Genomic DNA, 20,296 nt, shown 5'->3' with positions numbered 1-20,296 from the left:
CATAAATATAAACTACACTCGGGAAAAAAGAGCAAGAAATAGGGAGAATTTCTACTACTCTCTAAAATCTGTTCTATCTGAACATTGATAATTTACCATCAGTGATCTAACTAAAAGTATTTTAGCCCTTACCAATATAATAAAAACACAGTATCCAGTACGAGCTCTAAGTCACCCAGAGTTCCATACAGGGTGCTATTAAGTAATCAGAATTAAGATTTTTTTTTCTCCTAAGCAAAGATGAAAAGCAACTTATTTTTTCTTGTAATTTTATCAGCCAAATCTATGTACACGAGGGAATTTATTGCCAGCATGTGAACATACTTTCCTTCAGATGAAATACCAACGATTCTCCTGAGATCAAATGGCCTTCCCACATCGAAGGGCGGGTTCGAGGCCTCAAAGGATAGCCGCCTTCGAAATGGCTCCCATATTCCTTGAGCTTCCAAATAGGCTGTTCCAATGACCAAAAGAAACAGTGCACTGCAGGGGTAAAAAAATTGGAAAATCAGGCTTGTTAGTGAACAAGCAACAAAATTCGATGTTAAAGGCAGAGTTTCTTGGTAAAATACAAAATGATATAATAGAAAGCCAAGTTGTCTGTGACAACTTTTAATAGACAAAACCCACAGTTTTATGGATAAAAGTTTGCACATCAGTTATTCTTTCTCTTTTTTTTTTTGAGACGAAGTTTCACTCTTATTGCCCCCACTGGAGTGCAATGGGGCGATCTCAGCTCACTGCAACCTCAGCCTCCCAGGTTCAAGCGACTCTCCTGCCTCAGCCTCCCAAGTACCTGGACTTATAGAGATGCACCACCACACCCGGCTACTTTTTTGTATTTTTAGTAGAGACGGGGTTTCGCCATGTTGGCCAGGCTGGTCTTGCACTCCTGACCTCAGGTGATCTGCCCGCCTCGGCCTCCCAAAGTGCAGGGATTACAGGTGTGAGCCCCCGTGCCCAGCCTGCTCGTCAATTTTTATAGAATGCCATCTTACATGGAGGTTTTATATGGAGGCAATAATTACGTGTATTAGAATAAATGCCTGGAATCTGATTTTTCTTTTACTAAGAAGAATTTTAGTTTCAACTCTCCATCCTCTTTCCTCTAAAGGATGTGTGATATAAATATGTAAATTAGTTTAGAGGTGAATCTATCTGATTCTTGAAACGCAAAGTAATATACTGAGAACAGATGAAGACACTGAGAATTTAAAAAACATTTCCAATCAGTGTCATGTGGCCTAGGTACTATTAAGTATATTATACATATGCCCCAGTCAAGTAACTTTATCTGAGCATTTTAAAAAGACGTCAAAATGAACTTAATTTGTGTAACCAATTTCAGAGGTAAAGAAGACTGTTTATTATACATGCCACCCAAGAAGGGCTCAGTTTTCACTGTTCCCACCAGTCTGTGAGCCTGATAAAGGCAGAGTTCTATCTTGTTTGCTGGCATATCCTAGAACTCAGAACAGTGGCTGGCACACAGCGGGCACTCGATCAACAGTGTTAAATGTTGAATGAATATGAACCTTGAAACAAGACACAAGTACCTCATTATTCCTGAGATGATGATATACAGAGCCAGTTCCCAGTTGGGTCTGGGTAGGGCTTCTGCACAGGTTGCTAACATATGGTAAGGAAGGGATGCATTCAATATAAACACAAACTCAGAGCCACTGGTTGTTATAAACTTCAGTTCCCGGATAACTCTAGAAGCTGTAAAATCAGGAGTAAACCTAAAACACAATGATGGTAGTAAGGCTAAGTTTTAAAAATATCTCACAAGCAGTCTACACATAATACCAGTCCCATAAGCCTTTGAAATATAACAGAATTTGAGTTTGACGCTTTTACTCAACTTCCTCATTTTAGGATGAAAAAAGTATTGTCCCATGGTCAATAATAGGAACAACTGTATTCTGTGAATAATCAGAGAATTTACACTAAAAAATAACAATAATCAGTTTCCTGTAACTATTAATTTAGAAAATGGTCCTGAGCTTTGTGTCTTTCTCTCCTTCTTTCTTCTTTATCTATATCCATGCTCTTCTCCCAGGCTACAGTCCCAATAATGTCTTTTTTAAAAAAACAAACAAACCGTCAGCGGCCTAGTGATTTTTCCATCATCTCCTGCAGTATGGATTACTGTTGCAATTATTTTATTTTTATTTTTTGCTAATTGTATGCATCTTGAGGAAAGGTGTCTTATTCCTCATTGCGTCTTTAGGTGTCACACATTATGCCTTATATACAATAATGTAGCTACTTATTAAGTAAACATCCATTAAAGATCACAAAATTAAATATTCAATTAAGGGACAGAAGTTGCATTTTATTGCATAAACTTTATAACAAAACACGTTATCAATTAATTGTTCAAATATGCTGCAGCTATTACTGAGATAGGCATTAAAACTGTCTTCTAACCAAAATATTACATATCTTCATACTGCAAAACATGAAAAAATTGTACACGTATGAAACAAATCTCTGTTGCTGAGGGACTGTGAATTTACACCAACATCTTTTGCTTTAACATAACCCTGAAAATAATTTTGAAATTGATTTCTAAGATTATCTGATCCACTTCAGAGATAAAGTTTTATGACTTTTGAAAACTGAGATATGAAGAAATGCCTCAACCAAAGATTAAGTGAAAACAAATTTACAACTTTGAAAACTGAGATAATGGAGAAATACCTTAGCCAAAGATTAAGTGGGGAAAAAAAAAATCAAACGAATACATTTGTGGATAAAGACTTTTGGTGAACATGAAAACATATCTTTGCATAGAGTTTGAGCAACTTTAGTATAGAAAGTCAGTGATTCATTATACCTGAAAATAAAATACTTACAATATGATTATCTCTCTAGAGGCATTGGCACTTAGGGCAAACTCCTGACAATTAACCACTTTAAAGCCATATCCTTCACAGGAGTATCCACTGATTTCAATGGTTTCTATGTGAATTTGAAGTTGTCCTGTATTCTCTACCTTAAATGTTCTTTTCAATGTGAAATTTGGTTCTCTTAGTTTTAAACCTAAAGGATAAAAAATCAGGAATAAGACTAAATCTTGCCATCATGTGTTCCCAGTCCAAACGATAAACACATTAATTCATGAATTACTATGTGTCACAGGTTATAAACCATCCCTGCACGTCAGAGAGATGAGACGTGCCTCAGATTTCATCATGTGGTAATCTACTTTGACGCATCATTTTAGATGGCAAAGGTTTATTATACTTTACGTTTCACACTGAGAGTAAATCAGCTAAGGTATGCAACGAGTACAAACACTTTAAATCTCTTATGATCCAAATCAAACAACTCTAAACATAAGACATAGAATTTCCTTAAGATCTTAAGCATTCATAACTAATATACACATGTGCACATATAGAAATAATGTTGTTTTTGAAATTATTTACTGTTGAAAGCAAATTCTGAAATTAGTGTCCTTGGAACTGTTAGGAAGACTTACTATCTGTACAATCTTTTAACAAGGCTTCCGTGATTTTAAAGCGTAAGGAACTTCCTGGACCTGGAAGCTTGCCTGCCACCCGCAAGTTCTCAGTTGTTCCTTGTCCTTGGACCATCACAGCATCCATCACAGTCAGGTTATTTCTATGCAAGAACAAGAATTACAGATTTTCCTCTCACTAAATTTGCACAATCTTTTGATTAGCAATTTCTACAGTTATTTTACAGAGCACCACATACAAATTAAATTTAATGGTGAGAATTTATACTTTAAGAATTCAAAAATACACAGAGAAGAGCAAGAGTTTTTATTTTTAAGAGACACACATCACAGTAAGACACTATTCATGGTTTTGAACTATGCATTTGATAACAAAGGTATGTTTCATCAGGCATGGAGTATGTGTGCATGTTTTGGACAAAGTGAATTCAAACTATTTCGTAAGTTAGACACGCAAATTCATCTTAAAACAAGTAAGGCCTTCTAAGTGAGTAGTAAAAATGAACCCACACTGTGTCACAGAACCTACCTGACGATGATAAGTGAAGAAACAGTTCTGTTGTGAACTGGCGTAAACTTTACTTTGACAGATTTCTTTTCTCCGGGTTTTAAAATTAGGTTTAAAATTAAATGTCGAGAGAGGCCCTCCATAAATCCCGTTGAACTCTGCAGTGGATGAGCCTGGAATCATTGGGTAAACAAAGAGGAGTCATGAAGATATTCTCTGGAAGAAGTTTCTTCCTTTACACCCCATCTGCAGCCCAGCAGAGGTTCTCAAACTGATCAAATGCGTAAACAACTTTATCTGTCATGTTTAGATACGGGTAGTTGGAAAGCAGTGCAGAGGAACCAACGATGAGATGCATATTCTGCATTAAGTCCAAAAAGGGGCTTTGCTCCCCAGGTCACCAAACAAAGTCCTCAATGTTTGCACAAGGCATTTGTTTTTGGATACATATCTCTTTTGTTTTTAACCTTCTAAAATTTTGAAATATTACACACACAGAAAAGGACAGAAACCTAAGATGATCACCTAGACACATTAGCACAAAGCAAACACTTGTGGAACCAATGCCAGCACCCCACGCCTCCTGATGCTTCCTGCCACTGCTCCCTTCTAAAGGGGACCAAGGCCAACACCTCAGGCCTCCTGCCACTGCCACGCCACTCCTCCCCTCTGAAGGGGACCAGCTGAAGGGTCTTCAGGCTGCACCGTACGTTTACATGTAAAAAGATTTCCAACTCCTATAAATTTCTCCTTGAATCTTATTTTGAAGGTTACACACGATTACTGTTTCATAAACACCCGATGATTTAAAGTTTAAAGCATAGCTTAGTTTAATATTCAAAATATGACTTTTTGACAGCCAGTTATAGTTAAGGTTAAGAAAATTTGCTTGTCTATTTACAAAAACAGTCACAGGTCACATATAAGGATATACTGTTCTGGTTTTTAAGCAACATTAAGTGTAAACTTTTTTGAGGGAAGGGTTGTCAACACTTGGCTATAAACATCCACCAGTTCTTCACGGCTTCCGCTACCATGGAAGGAGGGTGAATTCTGTATTGTTTTCTACTCCCCCTGGCATAGCTCGGTGTGTGTTTCACACATACAGATCTAGCTACTTGCTTCAGCATGAGTCCACAAACATTAACTTACAGTCAACAGACTTTATGAAGCACACTACTTTTAATTCCTGCTTCTGAGGCAAATATGGTTGTCTCTGTACACGCCAGAGATTGTTTCCAGGATCCCGGGCATAACCAAATCTGCGCATTTTCAAGTCGCAGTTGGCCACTGTGGAATGTGCCTATACAAAAAGTAGGGCTCTCCATATATGCAGTTTTGCATCCTGAGAACTGTATTTTCCATCTGCGCTTGACTGAAAAAAAGTATGCATGAACCAGCACAATCCAAGTCTGTATTGTTCAAGTGTTAACTGCTATTTTTTTCCTTTCTGTCCAAGTCCACTGAGACAAGGGAATATTTCAGCTGCTTCAAGATGGTTGGTAAGTTCCCTTTTAAATAAACTACTCTGAGTAACTGATGGACACAATGATGTACTATACATATATTCCCAGCAAACAGTAGCTAATTTAAACTCTCATGATTTGGGGAAAACTTTAAGATGTTGCGATGCCTCCCGTACACCATTCAGGACCTTAGTAATTTCACAGTGGAGGTTCTCCAAAAGTGACCTTGGACCCCAGGGAATCTCAGGGATCCTGTCAGAGTGTCCACCACAATGTCAAAACTATTTTCATAATGACACCGATAGATGTTGTCTTTTTCACTATGTTGGCATCTGCACTGACAGTCAGCAAAAGCTACGGAGGGTAAAACTGCTGACCCCTTAGCATGCATCAAGGCAGTGGTATCAAACTTCCCTAGCAGCCATTGTGTTCTTCAGTGTCATGCATTTGTAGTTTAAAAAAAAAAAAAGTCTTGGTGATGCCGTAAAAACTTCAACCCTGGAGCACGTCTTTAATATTCTGTGGGATACAATGGGAAGTATGTAAAAAGTATTTCTACAGCTACCGTGTTGTTTTGCAAAGCTGTCTGAGATGGAAGCTGAACTAGTGAACTAGCTGCTTTTCTCATGGAACACCGTTTACGCCTGAAAGAATGACTGACAGCCAATGGTCATTCAGACTTGGGTATCTGGCAGACATTTTCATAGAAATAAGTGAGCCTATTGAAGTATTTGTTTCCAATAAAATTCAAGCTTTCGAGCAAAATTTAGGATTTTGGATAATTTGTATTCACCCTTGTGAGCCTGACAGCTTCCCAATACTTCAAGAGTTTCCTGATGAGCCTGGTGGTGAGTGAGTATGATTCATTTGTGGATAGTGCATAGTGAATAGTGGCAACATTTATAAGGTCTGCATGTCTCTGTACACCAATATTTTCCAAATGACTGATGTACAGTGTTATAAATAAAAAGGCAACTAAAATACTCCTCCTTTAATTACATGTCTGTAGCAGGTTAGATTTTCATTACATACTTCAATTAAAACAATGTATCAAGAGAGACTGAATGTAGAGGCAGATATGAAAATCCACCTGTCCATTAAGTCAGGGAGACAGCCATTAAAGAGAGTTGTAAAAATTTAAAACAATCCATTCTCCTTGCTAAATGATTTTTTAAAATACAGGTAGTTTTCATTTTTGATGTTACCTATGTTGAATGGAATAGGTTTTTTATTATTATTTTAAACAAATTAAATCACTCTTTTAAAGATCTCCCGCGCCCAGCCTCAGTTTCAGTTTCTAATATGGCAAAACACTGATGGATGTAAACCATATAAACGAGAAACCTCTCTGGGGTCCTTAATAATTTTAAGACTGCAAGGGAGTCCTGAGACCAGGTATCTTGAGAACCACATTCTGCAGCACTGTAGAGATGCCTGAGATAGAATTTACTCTAAGCTCATTCTAGGACCTCCTCCTGAATTTCTTATTTAGAATAAATTTCTGATGTCTAGAGTACTCTTACGTATTTTCCTATCTCTCACAGTGCTTAGTTCAGTATTCTACATCTTGTAAATATGGCTTGTAGTTAATAAAATAAAAAAGTTAAATATTAGCTCACTTAATACTCATGTGAAGGCCGGGCGCGGTGGCTCAACCCTGTAATCCCAGCACTTTAGGAGGCCGAGGCGGGTGGATCACGAGGTCAGGAGATCGAGACCATCCTGGCTAACATGGTGAAACCCCGTCTCTACTAAAAAAATACAAAAAACTAGCCGGGCGTGGTGGCGGGCGCCTATAGTCCCAGCTACTCGGAGGCTGAGGCAGGAGAATGGCGTAAACCCGGGAGGCGGAGCTTGCAGTGAGCCGAGATCGCGCCACTGCACTCCAGCCTGGGTGACACAGCGAGACTCCGTCTCAAAAAAAAAAAAAAAAAAATACTCATGTGAAATTTCCCCCTATTATAAAAGCAGAGTGGGCCGGCACGGTGGCTCACGCCTGTAATCTTAGTGCTTTGGGAGGCCCAAGGCAGGCGGATCACCTGAGGTCAGGAGTTCGAGACCAGCCTGGCCACCATGGTGAAACCTCGGCTCTACTAAAAAATACCAGTAAAAAAAAAATTAGCCACGTGTGGTGGAGACAAAAAAAAAAAAAAAAAAAAAAAAAAAAAAAAAGAAAAGAAAAGAAAAAGAAAAAAGAAAAGCAGAGTGGAAGGAAGTTCCGGTTACTAAGCCTTCTAGGTAACTTCCAGTAATATTTGTTACTTTGGCATTTTACAGATGGGAAAAAGCAAAGCACAAAAAGATTCCTAGAGAGGGGCATGAGGCTGGGATACAAGACTGTCTAAACTTCAGTCTAGTGTCCAGCCATTATTCGACAGAAAAAAATACAACTTTGAATATTACTTTCTTATGTAAGCTTGCCTTAAAGACAGAGTTATAAAAACTATTCTAATAAGGACTGGGCTAATATATGCTTTACAGATAAAAACATGGAGCTATGGGAAAGAATACAGTATTTCAAGAACTACGAGGGATCTGGTTTGAAAAGGCTCACAGCAATTCCTGGTCGGCAATGACCACATGATACAATGGTAAGGGCAAAGCTTCTGGAATCAGAGAACCAGATCTGAACTTGGCCCGAGGCAGAAAGAAGGGCATAGTGGCCAAAAGGCTTGGACCATTTTGCAGGGAGCCCTAGCTCCAAGTGCTAAGTTCCTAACACACACCCTTAGGTCTTATTTAATAGTGAGTGGTTAGTGGTTGCTCCGCCTGGCCTGAATGATAGAAAATAGTTTGGTTCCTAGAACAAACCAGTTTATGTACACGTTTATAAATAGAAGATTAGCCACTGAGTGAAGATCATGCATATCACCCTGCTAAATACGAACACAGTCAGCCGTGGGTTTACCATTCATGGATGGCTTACAATTTAATTACAAAGTATCCAGAAAGAAAATTTAAATGACTGAGCTCAATAAAAGTTAATTATGTATTAACATTTACCTCATCTATATATTCTCAGAATTTCTGTAATTATTATTACAAACCTTCATGGGCTTAACGTTTAATGCCCACAAATATGAACCTTCTACTCAATGTGCCTCACCTTGATCTAAATCCCACCTACTCTTCCTGATTTATTTGCCTCTAAAATAATTACTGGACTGCTCTGACTTCTTCAGTAACTTACCCTTCAGCCAAATTTACGAGTAGCCAATAATTTTCTTTCATATTTATATTGATCATATTATAGAATAATTTCCCTGGAATATTATGAAGTTTGAATACTTACACTGTTTCTGAAGACTTGAAATTCTAGTGTTCTCAAATCTATCTTTGCCACCTTACTCAAGTTAAACCTAAAACAAAAAATGTACACATATTTATTCATAAGCAACATCACAGTTAAGGGGGTGATGGAGTGATTATCAGGTGTGTGCTTTATTTTCAAATTATTGTCTGGCAGGTTTTGAGATCAGTATGACCAGATTTATAGCCTTAAGAAAATTAAAGGCCACAACTTGTAATTAATATTTTGTTCACTTTTTAAAACTAGAATATTTGAAAGGCTTCATCTGCTTTCTCTTTACACATTTTTAGAAGGGAGTTCCACATTACTTTTTCTTGCCTTATATTGAAAGTTTTTCTGGATGCTTCACACAGTATCAACCTAAACCTCCCTAAAACCTTCTCTCAACCGTAGAGATCCAGAACTTCTCTAAGTCAAATCTGTCACTGTATGAGCTGCAATAAGGCTTTTTAAGTGAATACAATACTGATTCAATACTACATAGAAACACCGTGATGATCCAAAACAATACTTACCTTGATACTAACTTATCTACAAACACTGAGGGGTTGGAATATAAAGCCAGAGGAATAAACTGAACATAGACAGGAACATCTGCAGGATTTTCTAAAGTAATCTCTTCTTCCTTAAACAAGATAAATGAAGTATTAAATGAAAGATTTCTATAGTGAAAGCTAAGAGTAAATACTTTATAACCCTAGTACATATTTCCAAAAACCAACGTCACTTTGAATACTTACTGAGGAGCAGTTTGTATTAGTAAGTGGAAATTTCAAGTGCCGGGGTGAGCTAAGTATGGAAGGCCAGGAGAGCTCGGCAGTGATTTTTGATATTATATTTTTTTGAAGGTCTGTATTTACTTCAAATATAGCACTCAATCTAGAAAAACAATTTGTAAGTCACTGTATCAAAATGAAATATTTGAGTCTTCTGAACATAAGAAATTCGATTAGGCTTATGTACTTGAGAAATTTTTTACTGGCCCTGAAAAAACACATTTATTCATTCTAATATTTTACTATGCTTGTAATGCTATTTGATGTCTCTATATTGGCACAAAGAGTTGCCAAAATATCTGTCACAGATCCTCTGTTTCTGTACTGAATATGGAAAGGATGATAAATCTTAGGCATAGTACCAATGACATGAATGTAATCCTGTAAGTTTAGAAAAAACTTTCCAAGTATAAATTCAGTAAGAAAAGCTGGCCTATAGCAGATAACCTATTTAGAAAAGGCAGGCATATAGAGATAACACACGATGTTACGCAGATCCTAAAGGATCTTATGTGCCTAGGGGAAAGATCCAGACATCTACAAGCAGGGTGCTAAAAACATGTCCAGTAGAACTAATGAGAAGGCAGTGCATTGCTTGGCATAAGGCTTTTATCCCCCTTGATATAAAAACAAAACAGTCCTCACACTCAATGAAGACATCAGTTGATGACAGAGGTAAAACCTACGAGGGTTTTGTGCAGATACACGTAAAGTTTTCAGCAATATTTAAGACCTCATCTGAGTATATCCCGACTCAGAAGTGTGTATAAGCCAGTCGCTTACAACTCAGAACACATTCCCAAAGACACAATATTATAAATGGAGCTGAGATCCCTGGGACTAAACGCTGAAGCATATTTTAACACCTAATTCTACTGCTGCAGTGTTACGATACTCTAATACTGGTAAGAGTACAGGTTTATAAGACTAGTAGCAGAAATCCTCTGTAACACACACATAACAAAGTAACACAAAGGCGGGATCAGGGAAAGTATAACATCCACTGTGCACTTAGGATAGACAGGGAGCCCGGGTCTTAGCAATGGGGTGCTGGGGACAGAGAGAGGAGGGCAGGCTTTTTGTGGGTAGGAGGTGAAGAGGTTCCTTAGCAGCTGAGTCTAGGGCAGTACTGTAAGTTATTTGTTCATAATTGGACATTAACATTTGGGACTTGCTTGTCCTTTATAATGTCCACTGTGGAAATACAGGGTACAAAGGAGAGTTTTCATTAGTGTTCTCTTAGCAAGTCCATTAGAGGAAGTGTCTTTTGTATTCATTTTAACCATCTTTTTAAAGTAAACATTCAACTTTCTTTTGCCTTAAGAAAACTTTTCATAGCAGACAGTTCAGATAAACAAATCCTTCAATTATTAATGGTTTGAGAATTTTCAGTACTCTTTAATGGGAATATCTTGATACTAACAAATATATTTCAAATTAGTAGCTTGAGAAGAGCAGTTTCCATCAGTTGCCATACTATCATTATTCTAGTCAAATTCTTTTCTGAAGTACATAAAAAGATTAGATTTCTATACTACCAAATCAATACATTTTTTGTTTTTGAATCCAGGTGCAGTACTGATTTGTCATTAGATGCACATTTCCTGCCTACCAAAGAAACAATGTGGAGCCTGTCTGAACGGAGCCCTGTGTGCTCCCGAACAGCTCGGCACTTAGAAATGAAGGAGGTGGGCTGGGCACAGTGGGTCACACCTGTAATCCCAGCACTTTGGGAGGCTGAGGTGGGTGGATCACAAGGTCAAGAGATCGAGACCATCCTGGCCAACATGGTGAAACCCTATCTCTACTAAAAATACAAAAATTAGCCGGGCATGGTGGTGCGTGCCTGTAGTCCCAGCTACTCGGGAGGCTGAGGCAGGAGAATCACGCCACTGCACTCCAGTTTCATGACAGAGTGAGACTCCGTCTCAAAAAAAAAGGAAGGAGGTATTCTTTTCACAATAAGCAAACACTCTGGTCTTGTACCAAGTGTCCGGGGGGGGGGGAACCTAGAAAATGTTGTCCTTGCCTTTAACAGAGGTCAGTGGTAGGTAAAAACTTTCTTTCCTATGCAAATGGATGAGTCTAAGGTGAATACTGTCGTCATCCTACATAAAGGCAGCTTCAAATATTTTCTTGGAGTGTAAGAAGTATCTAAAGCACCACAGAAAAGAGAAAAATGACAGTATGTGTATTTCTAAGCAACATACAGTTAAAACGGCAATTTAAGATGCCTAATAACTTTCTGAAAATCAGGCATTCTTTCTTAGCTATAAAGCAAAATAATTTAATATAAGAATAAAATTTAGAAAGCATTGTTTCAAGCTTGTAAAGATGGCTAAAATAAACATAAACCACTCACCTATGACCTGAATTTTCCTTTATTCCTGTCCATCCCTTGAACAGGCTTTGATGCAAATCCCAGTCAGCATCCCACATATCTTCCTGCATGGCTACACCAGGCTGCACTTTGGGTTCAGCTAAAACAAGGAAATATACGTTATGACATACTTAACCTGCATCTATACCCACTTGCCAATTTTCCTTTAAATAATTCCTATAGTAACAAAAGACAGCAATGTACTTTAAAAGTGGCAGCCTCTTACTAAAAGAGTACTTTGGGGGAAGTGAAGACACAAGAGAGAACAGCAAGGTCACTTACATTTGGATAGAAAAGGCAGGCCAACATAGCAGTGATCCCCACACTGTAGTCCAGGATCAAAATAAATGTTTGCAATCTATAAAGAGGCACAGGAGAACCATGAGTCCCGAATCCACAGGAGGCCACAAAACAAAACGTTACCGATGGGAATTCTCAAATATAAACATCTTCAAACCTTTGACTTTTTTCCTGGCTCCAAGTCTTCCTTATTGCCCCGCAATCGTTTATAGTAAAATCGCACATCTTCTGACAAAGATCGTATTTGCTGTATTTTTACCTTCTGTGAGAAGGAATTCATAATATTTAAACTTTGATGAACTATTTTCCCCTGAAGGAAGAAAGAAAAAAACAAACTCATTTGTATATGGTTAAATTTTCTTAAGATCACAAGCTTCAGAGCAGACAAGCAGACTTCTGGGAAACCAAAGCCCAAAAGACATTTTAGAATGTTCATCAGTTGATAATCTCTAGATTGTAATCAAGAGCCAGAAAACGTCACAAAAAAGAAACTTTTTTTTTCTTGCTATGGCATGTTACAGAAAAATCAGGAGGACAAATTTTTGCCATCTTGTGACAACTGATTGACGTAACATTCACACTTTCACGTCAAGATACTGAGGATGCCAACAAAGGTACAAACAGAGATAGCTTTAAATAAAGGGAATGGTCACTTTCAGTTTGGTAAGCAAGGTTTCTTTATATCCAGGCAAGAATGCCCTGAAATAACTGAATTCTAAAATCTAAAGCCAAATGGGAAAAAAAAAATCACATTTTTTTTTTAAAAGAAAGTCTTTTCATTAGGAAAAATATATGTCATTTGTGTCAAAGAGAAATTAGACATCTTTCAAAGAGAAATTAGACATCTTTTAAAATTATGGGTTGTCAAGTATCTTATTAAAACAGCACACAGGCTGGGCGCAGTGGCTCATGCCTGTAATCCCAGCACTTTGAGAGGCTGAGGTGGGTGGATCACTTGAGGCCAGGAGTTCGAGACCAGCCAGGCCAACATGGTGATACCCTGTCCCTGCTAAAAATACACACAAAAAATTAGCAGGCATGGTGGCACACACCTGTAGTCCCAGCTACTGGGGAGGCTGAGGCAGGAGAATCACTTGAACTCGGGAAGTGGAGGCTGCAGTGAGCCAAGATCGTATCACTGCACTCCAGCCTGGGTGACAGAGTGAGACTACATCTCAAAAACAAACAAAAAAATCCCAGCACATAGATGAAACTGTTAAATAACCAGCGATTGCTCTTACCAGTCACAAGCTTCTCTCTGTGACAGAGTACCAAATTTTAAATTAAAAAATTAAATAATTTATGTAATACTCCAGAAGAATTATATTACAATCTTTCTTTTGGCTGAATACAAAATTTTATCTTTTTGTAGATTCCTATTCATCTGAAGAGGTCTCTAAAATGATTAAACCCACTTTTTAAATATGTGGAACAAACAATACAGAGGTGAAGAGCGCGCACAGGAAAAAGGGCAGAATGACCATGAGGCTGAGGCCAGCGATCCTCATTCACAGCCCAGTGAGGCTAAAACAGCCGACAGCCAGCAGAGGGCAGGCGTGCAGCTGCAATGCCGACGGGACCCTCGGGCAGACGCTGCACTTGGCATACTTGGAATAACTACTTCCCTTGTGCCCTGTCTCTCAGGGGTGTGGGGGATCAAAAGAGCGCACAGATATAAACGCTGCTCTCACAATTCTACTCAAATATTAAGCATGAGTTATGAGAAATGTTTCTTCTGAGGTATTGTTTCCAGTCAGCTCTAGTATTCTCCATCTGATAGAGATCTATGATAGGATTTGGTAATACAGAGGTAATTTAGAATTCCAAGCAAGTACCTGGTCCTGCAAGCCACCTAGAGATATCTGAAAGCTTAATCTGAAGCAGTTCAAAACCAACCCCCCCAAATCTCACGCTGAAATGTGCTCCCCAGTGTTGGAGGTGGGGCCCTATGGAAGATGTTTGGGGCATGGGGGTAGATCCCTCATGAATGGCTTGGTGTGTTCTGACCCTGTGGTAATGAGTTAGCCATTAGTTCACCCAACTACTGGTTGTTAAAAAAGAGCCTGGCACCTCCCTCTCCTCTCTCTCGCCATGTGATCTTTGCACATGCCAGCTCCTCTTTGCCTTCCAATATGAGTGGAAGCAGCCCGAGGCCCTCACCAATGCAGATGCTGGGGCCATGCTTCCTGTATAGCCTCCAGAACCGTGAGCCAAATACACCTCTTTCTAAAAAGTAAATCACCCAGCCTCAGGTATTCCTTTATAGCAACACAAATGGATCAAGACCAACATTTTGCTTTTATACACATGCTTTCTCATTTATTCCACTCGTGGGGCTTTTCACTGGGTCATCCGCTGTCTTCTGAACTGAACTTTTCCCTGCCAGAGTTTACGCAGAGATTAAGGACGTCACCGATTGAGAAAGTAATGGAAGGAAGAAACATGGCTCTTCTGGATAAATACCGAAGTCAGGAGTTTAGTATAGTAAGTACAAAGTGGAATGACAGGAAGATGAGGATTTAATTAAGACCCAAACTTAAATGTGATGAAACTAGTAATTCAAAATTTATATTTTTAAGGAGCTAAATGAAGTTAGGTTTTACTGTACAGGTTGAGTATCCCTTATTTAAAATGCTTGGGGCCAGATGTATTTTAGATTTCTTTCTTTTTTTTTTTTTTTGGATTTTGGAATATTTACATATATATAATGAGGTATCTTGGGGACAAGTCTAAACATGAAATTCATTTATGTTTCATATACATTCATACGCACAGCCTGAAGGTAATTTTATACAACATTTAAAATAATTTTGTGCGTGAAGCAAAGTTTTGACTGAAACCTGTTACAAGAAGTCAGGTGTAGAGTTTTCCACTTGTGGTCTCAAAATGTTTCAGATTTGGAAACATTTTGGATTTCAGATATTTGAGTTAGGGATGCTAAACTTGCATATGACATTAAGATTTTGCAATGTCGGCCGGGCGCGGTGGCTCAAGCCTGTAATCCCAGCACTTTGGGAGGCCGAGACGGGCGGATCACGAGGTCAGGAGATCGAGACCATCCTGGCTAACACGGTGAAACCCCGTCTCTACTAAAAATACAAAAAAACTAGCCGGGCGAGGTGGCGGGCGCCTGTAGTCCCAGCTACTCGGGAGGCTGAGGCAGGAGAATGGCATAAACCTGGGAGACAGAGCTTGCAGTTAGCTGAGATCCGGCCACTGTACTCCAGCCTGGGTGACAGAGTGAGACTCCATCTCAAAAAAAAAAAAAAAAAAAAAGATTTTGCAATGTCTTGTTTCTCTTAACCCACTATTGTCTCCCACCACTAGGATCTGAGACACTTTCACATTTTCCCTGGTATTCCTGAATGGACTGCACCATCTTCTTACAAAAGGCAGCATCTTCTCCTGGTTTTCCCATTTGTTTTGTCCTTGTTCTCCAGGCTCAAACTCTAAGCGATATTCCTGCCTCCTCTATCCACCCTCTTTCCCCATACTTGTTTCATTCTGTATGACCTCTTTAGGATACAAGCACAGTTCAAATGATTCACCTGCAATGTCTCTTGCCTATGTTCCCTCTCCATCATTTGTTCCTTCATCTATACATTATGTACTAAGTGCCTGCTATTGGGAAGAAATGATCTCTCATCAATTTCCTAGAGGATCTCAGACTCTCACTGGGGAGGCCAACTTATAAGGAAATATTTATAGCACAATACGAGGCTTGCAACAAGAGGGGTAATTTCAGAGTATTCTAGGATCACACATGAAACAACCAGTATTGTCTGGAGGAGTCAAGAAATCTTCAGGGAGGAGATGACAATGGAATTGAATCTTGAAAGACATGGAGTTCTTTGAAGGGAGGAGAGGAGAAAGGGCATTCGAGGCAGAGAAACAATAAAGGCTTGGAGGTATGAAGGGACTTGACTGTCTCTGCCACAGCCACAGGCTCAAACCTCCCCTTGGCACTTTTCACCTGGACTCTGGCCAGTCTGTGGGTTGGCCTCCAGGCACTCTATTGTTACTTTCATCTGTGTCCTCTACCTCTTTCTGCAGAGAGCCAGTCTTTAAAGCTCAGCTCTGATGATGTCAAGCCTCTACTCAAAAACTTCATATTCCCATGAACTTAAGTGCATTTAAGTTTTTTCCACGTTATCACCCCAACATACCATTCCATTTTCCCTCTTAAAACTTTTCTCCATTCTTGCCAAACTGGACAACTCACTACTGCCTGAACCCATTTCAGACTTTACTGCCTCTGCATTCCTGTTGAGCTTGCGCCCTGGCCCTGGATTCACATCTCCGCCACCCCTTCTCCATCTCTGTCGGAAGAAATTCTAAGCTGGCTCCCACGGCCCCTGCATCAGCGAGATGTGTGTTTCCCTCACAGCACTTTATTTTGATTCCTCTTAGGGCAACTTCTACATTCTGCTCTGGATTGTGGGTCCAATTTCCTTTCTAGATAGAAAACTTTTTGAGGAAAAGGACTGTATCTCTTTATATCTTCTAAAGAACCTGGTATAATGTCTTTAAGATAAATGACTAATAAAGAATAACTGACTTTACTGTAAGATTCTAGGAACATAGAGCTAAGGGCAAAGGCAAAAAACGAGCAATAGAAAAATGTGTGTATGAATGGTCTTACTGGAAAGGAAGGTGGAAGAACCATGTGCTTAGGGAAGCAGGTCAGTGAGCCTACAGCAATCACAGCCTTCACAGGGATTGTCAGGATCTGTGGAGTCAAGAAGATGACGATAAATGAATATTTAAGATTCAGCCTGATCTTGATAGCTACTGCATTATATTTTGGGGTTAACCTAATTTTGGGACTAATATTGATAATAAGCAGTTCCAAACCAATATTAAAATCACCCATAGATACTGTTTAATCTGTGCAATGTATTCCATAAAAAGTAACTAAATACAACACATTTCCACAGATTTCTCAGCGACTCACTGACAACATGTAAAAAAGACCAAAAAATGGGGAAGCAATGAAGACAGGTTTTTAAAAATACAAATATTTTTGTATTTCAAAATACAAATAATCTATAAAATAATTATTTTAAAAAAGAAAGTCAAACTGTATTCCTAAAACAATGTATGTAAAATCCAGCATATCTAGAGTTACATAGCTCTCTAGTTTTTTGATATAGAAATAGACATCAACCTTATTTTTAAAAATGCACTGAACATTCTAGAGTTAGAATCCCATCCCATACTGTTAGTAACTCTCAAAGCTACTTCTCTAGGGTATTTTTCTTAATTCTTATTTTCACCCATATTAACAAAAATTTATCTGAATTCTGAAATGTACTTATTTCCGTCATGAGTGATAACCATGAATTCCTCACCTGACTTATACTCTCAACAAATCATTTATTATTAAATGGCCAATTCTGTTTATTTTATAATTACATTTTTTTTTCCACGTGGGAGTTGTGCACACTGAAAACACCTATGAGAGCAAAGGTGGCAACTTGCTGAATTTAGCAGTGCTTGACTTTCCTAAGAGCTTTTAAATATAAAATTAAAAACATTTAGGTTTGGCAGAAATATATCCATTCAAAATCTTACTGAATGCAAAATAAGCTCCACAGAGAATATTTTAATTAAAAGCTTAGTAACCTTTAGTCCCTTGACTTTGAATGACTCATGAAAATATAAACGTGAGCACTCAGATTAAGACATGATCTCCTGATTTTATCCTCCTTTTCAGAAATGTTAGACCCTGACTGCTCTTTATGATTGTAGGAACAATCAGAGATATCTAACTCAGGACCCCAGTCGGGGTCTGTGTAATGATATAACCATCTGTTTAAGCAGGTTTCTAACAAAGCAATTCTAAACGTGCTAAAGGCATTTTTCTGAAGTTGCTTTTTTAGGTTAGGAAGGTTGGGTTTTATCATAAAACTACAAGCCTAGCCGGGCACAGTGGCTCATGCCTGTAATCCCAGCACTTTGGGAGGCTGAGGCGGGCAGATCATCACAAGGTCAGGAGATCGAGACCATCCTGGCTAACACTGGTGAAACCCCGTCTCTACTAAAAATACAAAAAAATTAGCCGGACGCGGTGGCGGGCGCCTGTAGTCCCAGCTACTCGGGAGGCTGAGGCAGGAGAATGGCGCAAACCCGGGAGGCGGAGCTTGCAGTGAGCCGAGATGGCGCCACTGCACTCCAGCCTGGGCGACAGAGCGAGACTCCATCTCTGGGGGAAAAAAAAAACAAAACAAAGAACTACAAGCCTATAAACACCAATCTTCTATAAACTATTCTAGAAAGCTCAGTTTTTAAGGTAGGAAACTGGTAAACTGTAACTTTATGAGTAAACTTAATTCTTTGTTTTCATACAGACAAGAAAGGACTTATTCAGAAAAACCCCACTGCCACGAATCCCCATAAAGTCCTTACCTCATAGTCTGTTGTGATCTGGATGGCTCCATCATGAATCCCCTCTAATTTTTTTGCAGTAAGTTTGACTCTGAAGACTGCAAAATAGCCTGAAGCTAATGTTACCTGTAGATGGTAGAAATGGTATCATTCATTAGCCTTGTTAGTTGAAGCTTCCTATTAAAATGGAAATGAAGGGCCTAGTGATAAAATGACTTACAAATCCTAACATATACCAGCATGACACTGAATTACCATATCACTGTGTACAAATCTCTCAAAATAATGTCCATCCTCTGACAGTTCTCTACGACCCTTGTTCCATGGGCCAGTGAAAAAGCTGGTTCCTGAAGGAGGGAGGGGTGTGGAACTCTTGCTAATAAAGCTCCTCGCTCTTCACCCGTGGACCTGTTCGGCCAAAGAGGCTGGAGCAGGGGGACACGGCCTTCCCCCAACCTTTCAGGCACACTGGAGCCACAAGTGTATACACAGGTGGCTCTGCTTCAAGCTGTGGATGTCACTCTGTAATGTTAACATTCGTATCTTCAGGGCAGCTGAGGTTGGATATAACAAAACACCAGACCTATGGCATTCCACGGAAACGTGTTTGGCAGCACTCTCTGTGTGTAAGGACATTTGCTTTTCCTTTCGTAAAACTGCCCCAAGAAGTTCTATTCTAACCTGCAGATGAGATATCTGGTGCTCCTTCTCACAGAAGGTGATTCTCATCCTTTTCCCAGCAGGTATAAACTCCAAGTTCCCCTTTCAGTACTGGTGAGTGCTGAAACTAATGTATTTGTTTTCTATCGTTCAGTGCTCTCTTACAACCAACTGTAACATGCTTATTAGACAGGTAACAATATGTGGGCAGACTCGCAGTGATCAAACAATGTCTGCCTCACTGATACTAGGCAGTATCTGGACAGATGTATTATTGTGTAATTGAAAATATTTTCTACCAATGTTCAAGGCCATCTCTTTTTCCCAGTAAACTCAATGAACACAAGGTTAGTTTAGTATCCACGGGAATTTCTCCTGTAATGACACTTGCGTTACAAAAAGATAATTTAAAATTTGTGTCTTATAGAACTTTTTATGACAAGGCAGAATTAAACCCCTTTGGGTTTCAGTGTCCTCATCATAAAAAGAAGGGGTTGAATTACATTACCTATAAGGTCCTTTTAATAGCAAGTAACCAACACTATCACGAACTGCATAAAAATAATGGTGAAGTATGTAACACAGCAATGACCTCCCGCTTGCAGTTTAGACAGCATCTTACTTTAAGGAGACAGTAAGAAAGTTTACTTACCGATGACTGGTCTGATGAAGAGGATTTTTCAAACTCTGGCAGGCTTGAAATTATTGTAGTTCTATTGCCTCTTTCCATAGCTACAAGTTCTATTGATAAACCGTCTCCTATGATATGCCAACTTTTTATAGCCAACTTTAAAAAAAGATATGAAAATGATTATCACAACACAAGCATAAAATCCTTAAATGCGATTTAGAATAAAAACAGGTTTTTACCTCAATTGGATTGCTGTTTATAATTGCAAATAAAATATTACTTGCTTCTGTAGCGCTCAGTACTCCAAAATCTATGAAGCGTTCCTCTATTTTGGGGGGCAATACAAAGTACTGGAGAGATATAAAAGAACCAGATTAAACAAAAAGTC

The 20,296-nt window shown here is 38.9% G+C and overlaps 1 protein-coding gene across 1 annotated transcript in view; it reads right to left on the bottom strand.

The window, feature by feature from the left end:
• TMEM131 (transmembrane protein 131) overlaps positions 1–20,296 on the bottom strand; it is a 252,530-nt gene that overhangs the window by 38,122 nt on the left and 194,112 nt on the right. The window contains exons 16-30 of the mRNA XM_025354313.1: positions 20,148–20,258; positions 19,930–20,064; positions 18,639–18,743; positions 16,873–16,959; positions 12,388–12,540; positions 12,213–12,288; positions 11,913–12,030; positions 9,515–9,653; positions 9,290–9,399; positions 8,757–8,823; positions 4,020–4,171; positions 3,491–3,633; positions 2,862–3,048; positions 1,557–1,742; positions 325–483 (exon numbers count right to left, since the gene is read on the bottom strand). Of these exons, the coding sequence (XP_025210098.1) occupies positions 325–483; positions 1,557–1,742; positions 2,862–3,048; positions 3,491–3,633; positions 4,020–4,171; positions 8,757–8,823; positions 9,290–9,399; positions 9,515–9,653; positions 11,913–12,030; positions 12,213–12,288; positions 12,388–12,540; positions 16,873–16,959; positions 18,639–18,743; positions 19,930–20,064; positions 20,148–20,258 (1,928 nt within the window). The remainder of the gene's footprint in view (positions 1–324; positions 484–1,556; positions 1,743–2,861; positions 3,049–3,490; positions 3,634–4,019; positions 4,172–8,756; positions 8,824–9,289; positions 9,400–9,514; positions 9,654–11,912; positions 12,031–12,212; positions 12,289–12,387; positions 12,541–16,872; positions 16,960–18,638; positions 18,744–19,929; positions 20,065–20,147; positions 20,259–20,296) is intronic.

Source organism: Theropithecus gelada, chromosome 13 (assembly GCF_003255815.1).
Source record: "Theropithecus gelada isolate Dixy chromosome 13, Tgel_1.0, whole genome shotgun sequence".
NCBI classification, from domain to species: Eukaryota; Metazoa; Chordata; class Mammalia; order Primates; family Cercopithecidae; genus Theropithecus; species Theropithecus gelada.
Note: the sequence above shows the minus strand (reverse complement) of the source record. Positions and strands in the feature narration are given on the sequence as shown.